Consider the following 12,798-nt stretch of genomic DNA (forward strand, 5'->3'; position numbering starts at 1 on the left):
TCATATGGCAGGTGAAGAACCTCAATGCCCTCAATGAAAAATCTCTGAAGCTAAATGCTTTAACATGATCAAGAAATAAATATAGATCCTACCAACACCTTTCTAGATGTTCTTCAGTGTATGCTTAATGGTTAAAGGGAGCAATCTTGTAATTGATGAATTTTATTTCTTTACTCTAAGATGTAAAGCCATAGCTGGAGAATTATTTTTTTCCATTGAAAACAGCTTTCTATTAAAGCCATAGCTGGAGCCTATTTTTTTCCCAGAGAAAAGAACCTTACAAATGCCTCCTCCGAGAAAGGTAACTTGGAGGCTAATACTCCTTCGCGTTACCCAATGACAAAAGTAGAGTCATTTCTTAAGACTGTCAATGCTCCCCCAAGAATCACCATCCTCAGACCTACCCTTCCATTAAAACAGGTGCTCATAATAAATATGATTGCCCAGGTGGTTTGCTCTTTGATCAAGAACCAATTCCAGACTAATTGGATATAGGTAGTCAGATTCTCCCACCGGAGTAGTTCCTCCTCAAAGGCAAAGCTGTCCCCATCACAAAGCATTTCTTTTTTAGTTGGCTTACATGAAAGACTAGCAGAACCCATGGCCATTTTAAACAATAGCTGCCTATAAGCGAAGCCACCAAATGGAGGAATGGTACATCACCCAACCAAGCAATCACGACTGTGCTTTGTGCAGGCAAACAGCCAGCAAACTGGCAATTGCAAATATCAAGCAAAGTTCTACCAGCCGATTGTCAATTCTGGCAGCATTGAGCCAAAGATATTGACTGTGTTGGGCCCTAGACAATGGCCTTGCAAGGTTTCAAGCTTTCTCAAATGTCAAGCTGTGTATGGAAATGAGTTGGAATAAAGTGGACCAAAGGGTCATATACTACATAAACAGGGGCACAGGCTCATCTCAGTGCTGCAGGTAATCCTAATTGTTTTGACTAATTAGAACTCAAGTCGTTAACAATTTGGCAAAAAAATAACTCTGGTCTCCTGTGCTCCCCGTGAGCTGCTCTGCTGAGCCGCTGCGCCCCCCTTGGCTGCCCTCCTGCCTCGCCCCATCTGCCCTCTCTGCAGCCCCCTCGCCCTCCCCGCCGCAGTCCACCTCTGCTGCCTCCCCCCTCCGCCCACTGCGCTCCCGCCAGCCCCGCCTGCTCTGCTCCCGTCCCTCCGCCTCCCGCTTCCTCCTCTCCCCCGCCGGCTCCCCAACCCGACATCCTCTCCGCTCTCTTGCCCTCTCCTTCCCTCCTTCCCCCCTTCTATCCTCTGTCGTCCTCTCCCTCCTCGCCTTCTTGTCCCCCCTCCTCCTACGCCTTCCGCCGTCCCCCCTCGCCCTCCTTGCCCTCCTCCTCCTTCCACTTCTGTCCTTGCCCTCTCCCTCCTTCACCCCACCTCATCTCCGCCTCCCCCTCTGACGCTCTTCCTCACCCTTCCTTTTTCTTCTTCCTCCCTAGGAGCATTTGTGCTTGTTAAGGCGAAAGAAACCTTGGTGGTGACCCTTGGTCTGGCCAAAGGGGCTCTATGGCAGCACCCTCGAATCCCACAGCCATTAAGGTTCTTCTTTCCCCAGCTGACAAGCAACAGGTACTGCAGGCAATTCAATCCCTCCAGGACAAGGCGCTCGTGGGCAAAATTGTGGGCCTCACGCCTACAAGGAGACAGGTGCGAGAGTGGATCCAGGCAAGCTTGGCATTAGAGGGTGACCACATCTAGGAGGTCACCATCTATGGAAGAGGCGTATTCCTCATTCAGCTGAGCTCCATTGCCTCAACACTCATGGAGCAAAGCCCCATCCTCCTTGGCCCGCATCTAGTTTACCTCTTTCCTTGGTATCATGGCTTTATAGTGGAGGACATGGACAAGACCCCGCTTCCCAAGGCTCCCCAAGGAGTATCGAGCCATCCTTCCCTCATTGGTCGGGCATTTGGCACCATGCTAGAGTCCCAACTAGAGTCGGCCGCCTCAGTTGTAGCAGATGACAGGGTCCCCAGGATTAGACTGGTGGTCGAGAGCCCAAAGTCCCTCCCAAAGTTGATCCTCCTAGAGACCCTCGAAGGGGGCACACTTTCCCAGCGAGTGGAGATTTCTGGGTTACTAGGCCAGTGTCTTCAGTGTTGACAGATGGGTCACCTAGCCAGAGATTGCCCCCATGGCCATGACCGAGCGCCTCTCCCCCACCCCCGTAGAGTAGGCAGAGCCAGCAGACCAGAGTTCCACACCCCCTCAGACAGGAGAAGCAAGAGTCTCAGACCCCCTGGATGACCCCTACAGAAAGGGACTGGACCCAGATTAAAAAGAAAAAGAAAAAGAAACCAAGCAAACAAGCTCGCAAGCGCCACAAGCAGAGGGCCGGACGCATAGAGACAAGGTTATGTGCAAGGCACCTGAGGAGGAGCAGCAGCCCTTATGTGGGGATCCACCTCCCTTAGCAGAAGGGGCCACCGCCCAGCCAGATGATCCTCACGTGATGGAGGTTCAACGTCCGCATCCACCCTTGCGTCAGCGGTGAGCCCCAAGAGTTCCTGATGAGGCAATGGTAGACGGTAGCCAGACAGTGAGCTAAGAAGGAGCGAATCCAAAGCCCCGACAAGCTTGATCAGCAGGGGGAGCCTGTGATCGTCCCTATTTCCCTCCCCTCCCCCTCCCCCTCCACATCCCTCCACTCCTGCTTTGATCACTCTCACCACCCGCCCCCCCACCTCCTCCCACTCCCGCCCCCGTCGCCTCCCTCTCCACCTCCATAGTAGGTTCCTCAGCCTCCCCTCCCTTGCTTTGACACCCCTGCCAACAAGCAAGGGTAAGACGATACCCCCTTCTGCTCCCTCATCGCAGCATCAGGCCCATTTGGGGAGGGAGCCAGAGGGACGGGGCTTGTCCTCCAAGTCAACAGCTTCCCACCTACAGCCTGGGCGCCCCTTACCGCGGGACTTCTGGAGGTTGGGACCCTAAAACTACTTGGAGATCCCGGACTCCTATCCTTTACCGCTGGAGGTAATGCTTATGATCCTGCAGCCACGGAAGGGGGGTTTGATCAACGCAATGGGCTCTCAAACACACCCTATTTGGAGTTTCCAGTTTACCTCCACAGGGTTGGAGAAGTGGACCCCAGAGGTGTTTGATGCTATTATGGGTGATCAGATTTCACACATGATGGATGAGTGGATGGGAACATGGGAATTGGATCTTTGGTATGCCCATGGTGCGGAGGTGAATTTTCAGCTGAGCTTCACGCGAGAGGAGCCGACGTGTGGTTTGGCGGTAGGAGTTATCAGATTGCCACTTGAGGCAACGGTGGATCATGCATACTACTAGCCCCTTCAGAAGTGTGGGGAGCGGTTCGGGGTGGAAGTCTCCTTCATGATGAAGTGGGCACGGAAGATTGACATTGAGCCGGTATCCAACCTAGTACGTCGTCGCACAGACATGGACTATTCGCCCTCCAAACCTCCGGCAAAGTCACATAAGGCAATCTTTCTAGAACAGGCATCCACTCACAAGAGAGCCTTGTTCTCTACACCCCCGTCCTCATGAGTTGGACCATAGTGAGTTGGAACGCGCACGGGCTCCACGACTGTGCTCGTAGTCAACTGCAGTACCTGATACTCCGTCAGCCCTACCACTACCCTCTGCAACTCCTGCCAGTGGACATCCTTTTGATCCAGGAGCATATGTTCTCAGCAACAAACATCAGACGACGTCGCCACCTTCTCCCAAGGAGATCCCGTTCGGAGGAGTGGTCCCCTGCACTAGGATGGAGCGGAGTGGTCTGCATCTCAGTCTCACAAACTTTGGCTCCAAAGGTCTACGATCAGGGCGAGCTTATCCCAGGACGGGCAGTTTGGATGGGAGTTAGAAGGGAGAGTCCAAGATCGGGATCCTGAATGTGTATGCCCCAGCCTGCAGACAGCACTCCCCGGCCTTTTGGAGGAGGCTATTAGAGTGTCTTCCAAATGTAGACTCCTGGATTGTAACAACCTGGAGTTTGGGGAAGACAAGCAGGGCGACGCCTCCTCTGAGATGCCAACAACAAAGTGTAGCCCCTGGGAGCAGTTCATTTTCATGATCAGTGGAAGGGACCCATGGCAAGGGCCAAATTTTAGGAGGATACCTGACAGCCTCCTCTTCTCTTTCGGACAGAGGAGACACGATGGACTGCTTGAGAGACGAGACCGTTTTTACGTTGGGAACTGGGCACTGCACAGAGGTGGCTCTACCGAGATTTTGGCAGGTACCACGATCTCAGACCACTCTCCCGTAGTACTTCACTTAGATCAGCCCCGTCGTGATCTCCCCCAGAAGGGAGCCTGCATTCCAGAGGACATCCTGTAGGACGAGGAGATCCAGCAAGTCATGGCCAGGATTTGGGAGCAGTCAGAGCTTCAGGACACGGAGATTTGGCGGGCTCAGTTATCCTATCACTCTTCCCGGGCCCGGTGGGTACAACAAGATGACGAAGCAGTTCTTCCAAACCATTGGGCCCCGATCGGCAGGCACACAACTACAGCATCTCCCGGATCCGCAAGGCATCATGCACACTGACCCGCAGGAGATATTAGACCTAACCACAGGTTTTTACAGCCAGCTCTTTCAGACGGAGAGGATGACTTTAGCTGGTATTGTGGCCTGAGAGGTAGTTTGGGATCACGTTCCGACAGTAGTCTCACATGATTTATGCAGAAGGTTGGAGGAGCCTTTCACGGATAAGGAGCTCTAGGAAGCCCTTAAGGCTCTCCCAACCCAAAAGTGTCCTAGAGAGGATGGCTTGACTCTAGCCTTCTTCCGGGAATTCTAGGTCCGACTAGCATGCTAGGAGATTTTCGACACGGGCTCCCTCCCTCAACCCTTGAGCAGGGGGTCGATTTGTTTGATCCCAAAAGGGGAAGATAGGTCAAACATCTTACTGACATCAGCCACGACACACAAGCAGAGCAGCCGCTAGCCGTCCTCTTGGATTTTGAGAAGGCCTATGACAAGGTGAAGTGGTCCTTCCTGGAGGGCACTATGCGGAGATTGGGTTTCTCAGAAGAATGGGTCAGAGGAATTTTTGCGCTTAATGCAAGGAGTAGATGCTTATTGGAGGACACACAGGCGAGGCCTTTCCCCTCCCTTGCTCGGTCCGCTAGAGCTGCCCACTCACTCCCTTCCTCTTCTTGTTCATGGCGGAGGCTTTGGGCTACTACTTGAGATCATAGGTGGCGGGCCTCACAAGGTTGAGGCTCCCAATTAAACAGGAGGAGGAACTACTCGACTCCGAAGTTTGCAGATGACACGGCCTTGTATGTTGAGGGCACCTCAGCGAGTTTGGAGAGAGTCAAGGGAACCCTGGCTATCTACTGCGAGGCCTCGGGTGCGCAGATCAACTGGACAAAGTCTATAGGTTTCTTCACGGGCTATGAGGAGACACAAAGATTCGTGAGTGGAAGAGTGACTTTGGCTTCAGATGGATACCGCAGGGCCAGACAGCAAGATACCTCGGTTGCCAAGTTAGTATTGACATTACAATAGAGCAGCAAATTGCCCCGGTCCTTGAGAGTGTTCGGCGCAAGCTTCTCTACTGGAGCTCAGCCAAGCTCTCCCTAGCAGGGCGCACCTTAGTGGCAACCAAGACGGCACGCGAAATACTAGAGCCTGGGTCGCTTGGCAGACACGGTGATCATGCCGCAGGCACTAGGAGGCTTGGGTATCATAGATCCGGAGATGCAGAGCAGAGCAGAGCCGAGCCCTTCTAGGCGAGTTGGTTGTTCACGGCCTCACCCCAAGTGCAGAGCCTTGGAAGCTCCTCTTACAACGAGGGCTTCTCAAAAACGCCCCACGCACCGGAGAACAATGACAGCCTTCACACAGGTGGATCTTCTCAGAGGCCCCCCTTACAGGGAAGGGTTCCCCCTTGATGAGGAGCCTTCACAGGGTCTGGCAGAGACTAGCAGGGGGTCTCGTTCGTGCTCCGCCCAGATGCAAAGAGAAGTTTGAGTGTCAACCCCTTATGTGGCACCCAGAGATCTGAGAACAGGAGGGGCATATGCTTGGACAACAAACGCACATTGGTTGGGCATAGTGGGACAATGGTCCGACCGGGTCTTTTGGCAGATGGAGCAGATTACCCATGAGGCAGAGGCGTGGCTTGGTGCCATAGCACATCTGTGAGGGGCAGGGCAGCAGATGAGAGAGATCAACCTAGCCATCCCTGAGTCTTGGTGGGAGGGACTTCACGCTTGGAGGGACAGCATTTGGTTGGGGTAGTTTTCTCGGACTGGTGTCCCTTTGAGGATGATGCGGTTTTTCTTTCAGCCTTTTCCTGGTTTTTTTCCATACTCAGCACCTTCGGGGCTGCTGTTTTGTACGAAGTCTTTCAAGCATTAATAGAAGGTTCCTTTCTTTGGGGGGGGGGGTGGGGGGGGGGGGGGGCACATTGGTTGGGCATAGTGGGACAATGGTCCGACCGGGTCTTTTGGCAGATGGAGCAGATTACCCATGAGGCAGAGGCGCGGCTTGGTGCCATAGCACATCTGCGAGGGGCAGGGCAGCAGATGAGAGAGATCAACCTAGCCATCCCTGAGTCTTGGTGGGAGGGACTTCACGCTTGGAGGGACAGCATTTGGTTGGGGTAGTTTTCTCGGACTGGTGTCCCTTTGAGGATGATGCGGTTTTTCTTTCAGCCTTTTCCTGGTTTTTTTCCATACTCAGCACCTTCGGGGCTGCTGTTTTGTACGAAGTCTTTCAAGCATTAATAGAAGGTTCCTTTCTTTGGGGGGGGGGGCGGGGGGGGGGGGGGGGGAACAATTTGGCAAAAAGGTTCAAAGGCCATGCTTGGCATAAAAGGAAAACAAAAGTGAAGCAAGCAATCAACCTAAGGAAGGGGAGAGCTGCTGTCATGTGGGGAGAGAGATGAATGTTAAACCCATCTGGAGCATGGCTAATTGATAGACTGACCAGGCTGGTCTCACCAAACCACAGGACAGAACTAAGAGCACGTTCAATATGAAACCACATCACAAAACCAAACTAGGAATTTTCAGCACCTTAGTGGCAAGCTCTCTTCACGAACACTCTTGTACATACACACACATCACTCGTGTGAATTGAAGATGAATCTAGCATCACAAATTTACAGTCAAGAGGTTGCCAAAAGTTACTTTTTGCTCAGCTTGCTGATAAAATTGCCGCAACAAAATGTTTTTCGCCTCAGTTGTTATAACTGCATGCACAAATGCAATAGACACATTAAAAACAATGCTTTCTAGCGGAGAATGGATTTCCTTAACCCTATCAGATACGTAGCAGTACCTACTGAGTTCCGATAGGCAAAGAAACAACTGCAAACAAATCAGCAATACGCACCTTGATGTGCTGGAGGAGTTGTTCTGTTGTGGGTGGCATAGTATGTGGCTGGTGTCAGTTGCTGGATGATTCTCATAAAAACACCGTCCGAATCAAGTTAGCTGAGCACAAAAATCTGTATGGTTAAAGAACAAAAAGACTGCGCAGGCAAGCTCATCTAAAACAAAATTCAAGCAACTCCTGCAAACAGAGAGGCACACAAAACGACAATTTCCCCTCTCATCCTCCCCAACTAGCACACAATAAAATCATCGACAATAAAGGTTGCAGCCGTACCAAAGGATGAGATGGGTCCGACGGCCTCAACTGACTGAAATTATGCGGATCGTATGATGGCCAGTCCCCAAGAGGCGATCCCATCGCCATGCTTATATGATCATGAAGGGGCGTCGCGGAACAGCGTAAGGCTATGGCACAGAACAATCCAACAGTATACAAAAGGTGGGTTTGTGTGAAACGTCTAGCTAACGAGGGCATTCCTTGGGGGGGGGGGGGCCGGCATTCAAGCAATGGGCGAATGAAAGGAAGAAGCTCTGAGACAGAAAGCTGTTGTGCTGCGAGGATTCCATGAAAGAAACGAAACAAGGTCAATGAAAATGCTACAGCAAAGCAAAATCCGGGATGTGATGAGCAGGAAACATACCTGAAGATGCAAGGATCGGTCGAAAAGGAAGGAATAAGGATGAGATCTGCGGAAGAAAAGGCCTTCTCGATCTCTCCGTCGCTTCTAATAATATGCTGTTTGTTCAAGCTCCATCACCATTGTTGTCTGTAGGTTGTATCAACCTCTTCCAAGAGTGACACGCTCGTGCCTCCACTTTTAAATTCAAAAGTTACCAATAACATTGGGAAATTGTGTGTGTGTGGTCATATTTTGTGACACCATCCTAGCCTCAATTGCCCTGAAAATCTATTCTACAGTTTTTTGGATGGATTCACAAGATATCATCAACCTTCACATGTCAAGGCGCCGTTGGTCCCGCAAAACTCGGACCCCGCCCAATTTTGGGCAAGCAAGACTCCTCGCCCAAGTACTTGGGCGGGGAATTTCTTCTACAATAAAATTATTTCAAGGGCCCACGTTGGGATTTGAACGCTTAACCTGCTGCCACGTACGTGGAAGCCTTGTCCACCAAGCTATGGTGGTACCATGCCTGCCAGAACCAATTTTAATACATCTTGGGCAAGCAGCATTTCAGTGTGTAACCACCCTCACTCACAGGCGCCCATCGATTGAACCACTAAGAGGTGAGCTTTTCAACCATGGGCGGACACCTCGTCTCAGTGCTCTCTCTCTCTCTCTCTCTCTCTCTCTCTCTCTCTCTCTCTCTCTCTCTCTCTCTCTCTCTCTCTCTCACACACACACACACACACACAAAGCCCATAACCATACCTTCGAGTCATATGTGAACTCCACGTCTTGCCCTTGGAAACCCTTTCCGTGGCTTGGCTGCCCAACGATGGGCACCCTTCAAACCTACCACAATCACATGTGTGTTTAGGGTTCCGCAAATTACAAAACCATTACTGGGTGGTGTGTAAAAGGGGTGCCATTGGTGGCACTCAATTGTTTAAAAGCCACAATGGCAGCTACCCGTTCAAGACTGTCCTAAACTCTCTTTGGGCACCCAAATGTTGGGTTGTACTTGGGCACCCTTTGGTGGTGTGTAAAGATCCTACTTGTTTTGATGTCAAAAAGCCGCAGACGATGCATTTGGGGACTTCACCTATCTGCAAATACTTATGAGACCCTTCTTAGAATTTTATCTAGGATCTTCGATGCACCACATAAATTTGTTCATGCATGGATTCAGATAATGCTGCCTAAAGAACATCAAGAAAAGACCACGTCCATAAAATGGGGGATGCACCCAAGCATAGTGATGCCATTTAGGTTGAACAATGCACTAGCCACGTTTAGTGCTTCATGGTAGAAACCTTCCAAGGGTACATCAACAAGTTTCTTGTGATATGCTTGGATGATTTCTCAATCTACAGCATGAAGCACACACTTGAAATGTCTAGAAGATATGTTCTAAAAATGCAAAGAGACATGAATTTCCCTCAATCTATACCAATGTGTATTCTATGTGCTCTCAAGGGTGTTGACCCAATGTTCTCAAGGGTGTTGCTGGGTCACACAAAAGGTTTTTGGAAGGCGCGACTGGTTTTTTCATGCCTGCATGCTTTTCCTCCATGCCTCCAATGGCCTATCTATAACTACTTCCACAACACACAACTAGTTCCTATCTTCATGCAAATAACCTGCTAGTTCTAGCAAGCAAAACATGACCTAAGGATCACAATTTCATAGTTTCACCTAGTTTTTTTTTTTTGAGGGTGAAAATAACTCATATTAATATTTATATTTATAAAGTAATTACAACAAAAAGGTTCAAGGGGGCAAAGGCTATAGCAGTGCGAAAAACTAGCTAGAGTAGATTTCCTACTATTCTAAACGTCTCATTCTTTTTCCCAAAGAACAAAAAGGTATTCTTAGCATCCTCCCAAATTGTGGCAGTGAGCCCATTGCCATACTGAGGCCTCAAAAATGCCACATCATTCTTGAATTTCCATAATTTTGTGATGATTGTCCCTCTCATCACCTGCCAGACTTCCAATGCTGTGTCATTAAGGCTACCCCGGTCTCCTAAGAGCGCTATCTTCCACCTGACCCTGATATGAATCTGCGCAGTCCTGAGCCCAGCAGCAACGTCTGTCCAAACTCTCCTGGAGAAGGAGCAGTCCCAAAATAAATGCATATGGGTTTCCTTGCACTGCTTGTAGAAGGGGCAAGTTAGAGGAACCCTTAAGTTCCACTTGGCTATTCTGGCACGCACAGGGAGCTTCCCCAAAAGAACCCTCCATAACATAAAGTTGATTCTAAAAGACGGGGTGGATCTCCAAATCCTCCTGAATCTCATGGACCATGTGTCTAGTCTATCCCGAGGTGCGTGGAACTTCCACTGAGATTGAGCTATCAACAAGGAAGGGTTAGCCATCCTCCCCCCAACCTCCATTACTCTAGCTTTTCTAAAGGGTTTACCATTCTTCCAGCACATCCCTCTAAAGCCTAGGTCATTCCTAAAGATTTGAGAAGTGGGCCAGTCCGGTTTAATCCTCTGAAGGACATCTTCCAAGAATCTTCTCTCACTGTTGCTAAGTCCAAAGTAGCAAGCAATGACGTCGCCATTTCCTTCTGCCTGTATACCATAGGATACTCCTTATTCTCAAGGATACCATGTGTATGACAAACATGATGCCCACCAAGAAAACCTAAGTCTAGTGATCATCTGGGGGAGGGGGTAATGTTAAGCTATTATCCTAGCTACAAGCAATTGTGCCTCAACAATGGGCATGTGGCTTGCTCATACTCACTCAATCTTGACTATCCAAGTTCAAAAGCAAGCCAATAACATGAAGGTTAGTTTATGAACATTACATTTATTTGCACTAGTTTACTTTTTTTTTTTGTGCATTGGATGCCTTTTTTTGTGCTAATAGTCACTGTTTATCCCTGTATAAAGTAAATCTCACAAGAGGGTTAGTTCTTCTACTAGACCCTGAGCTAATAGCCTAGCATGACATATGCATATAAATTTTTGAGTGGTTAAGGATAAATTAATACATGCTAGCTAATAAGATTGTTAGGGAGGGGCTACTAAAAAATGATAAGGTTAGACTATTTTTGAACTACCTGTTGGACAGCCAAACTTAATGCTAATGATGTAATATGATTAAGGTGGATATGCATGCAACGCATGATGTGGTTACATGAAAAATATATCTTGGTTGGCACTCAATGGAATTGGTGGACATTATGGGTGGATATGCATGCAAAGCATGGGGTGGTTACATGAAAAACATATCTTGGCTCTCGCACTCAATGGAATTGGTGGATATTATGGGGGAAATCAAATTTGATGTTAATGATGCAATGTAATTAAGGTGGATCTTAATCAAATCTTGAGTAGGCTTTTATCCTATATTATTTATATACATATACATCATGATTTTTTTATAGATCTATAAAAGAGATAAAGGAGAAAGGTTATCATAAACTCTTAAATTTGTTAAAGTCTCATTTTCAACTGGTATTGCATTGAGTTGTTAGAATTGATTTGGATGCAAACAGGTATGTCCATGGGTTCTTAGCCCATGCATTGAGGTAACCAAATTGAAGGATTCACATTGGAAAAGTTGGTACATGTATGCAAGGGACTTATGTGTATGGGTCTAGCTCCTTGGAAGCTTCGCACATTGATATTAAATTACATAACCTGTGTATGATGGAAGTAAGAGAATTCTTTGAACGGAATCAATAAAAGTGCCTTTCTCCAAAGATATTCACAATTTGAATTGCACTTTTCCAAGCTAGCATGCCATATTGAACTTGCTAGGTTGATTAGGGAATGAAACAACCTATTGAGACAAAGGTGCAATAAGCATCTAACTCAATCTTGATAGACTTCTTGACATGTGGCAAGATGACTTTTTATTAGTATAAAAAATCCTCTTGTCATTTCAAGCACACCATATGATACTTTTCCAATGCCATTCCTTGCTGCTAATTGCTTCCATACCTTTTCACATCTTCAAGGTGTGAGAATGAATCAAATATCCAGTTCATTTACATTGCCATATCCTATTATGTTTGATGTTTCTTTTGCAAAGATTTTTAGCTTCAAGGTTTAAGACTTGCTTGCTAGTTTTTTTTAAGGGACAATTTTAGAGTTGTTAGCAAGATTAATTTGCTTGGTAGTAGTTCCACGTCAATTGTCTCCCTCCACCTTTACATTTGGAGATATAGTATGACATATTACGCATGCTAAGCATACATGCTTTTTGCCAATTTGAGTGAGTAGTGAAGCCTGGCTTCCACAGCTTAAATGAATTGTTCTAACTTTCATTTGGTTGTGATGGTGCAAGTGAGTTAGCATAACTCTCCATCCGATTTGTGTGATCAAATTTTTGGCATGATTTAACAGATTGAAGAAATGGAATTGGCAACTTTGAGGTTCACTCTTGGACAGATTATATCTAACTAGTGTAAGTCTATAGCAAAGACTTATTTGTTGGAGACTTATCTTTTATTGTTGTAGATTATTTTGGCAATCTTTTAATATAAGAAGGATTTTGAAGTGAACTTCCACCTTTGCATTTAGTGAGAAGGATCTTGATATTAATGGATGATTCCCAGTTGGGATTATTTAAGTTGATTCTCACTTTAGCAATTTGTTGGGAAAAATGGAATCGGAATGGACTACTCCCAATTGTGATTTGTGAATGGGCAATGGCACATGGTTGCATCTGGTTTACTTAAAACATTTTGTCTGTATTGAAATTTGTCCATAACGAAGTAGTTTAAAGTTTGGTAGGCAAAACACACACACACGCACGCATGCACACATGCACACAAATATATATAATTCCAAAGAAAAATATAATTTGA

At 47.6% G+C, this 12,798-nt stretch overlaps 1 protein-coding gene across 1 annotated transcript in view; it reads right to left on the minus strand.

Annotated features, from left to right (window-relative positions):
- LOC147900075 (DET1- and DDB1-associated protein 1-like) overlaps positions 1-8,181 on the minus strand; it is a 29,445-nt gene extending 21,264 nt beyond the window's left edge. The window contains exons 1-4 of the mRNA XM_087377474.1: positions 7,990-8,181; positions 7,623-7,753; positions 7,347-7,407; positions 7,142-7,203 (exon numbers count right to left, since the gene is read on the minus strand). Coding sequence (XP_087233600.1) covers positions 7,142-7,203; positions 7,347-7,407; positions 7,623-7,712 — 213 coding nt within the window. The 5' untranslated portion in view covers positions 7,713-7,753; positions 7,990-8,181. The remainder of the gene's footprint in view (positions 1-7,141; positions 7,204-7,346; positions 7,408-7,622; positions 7,754-7,989) is intronic.
- Positions 8,182-12,798: the final 4,617 nt, after the last annotated feature.

This window comes from Dipteris shenzhenensis, chromosome 7 (assembly GCF_047967505.1).
Source record: "Dipteris shenzhenensis isolate YYH24624 ecotype China chromosome 7, Dip_SZ_1.0, whole genome shotgun sequence".
Lineage (NCBI taxonomy): Eukaryota > Viridiplantae > Streptophyta > Polypodiopsida > Gleicheniales > Dipteridaceae > Dipteris > Dipteris shenzhenensis.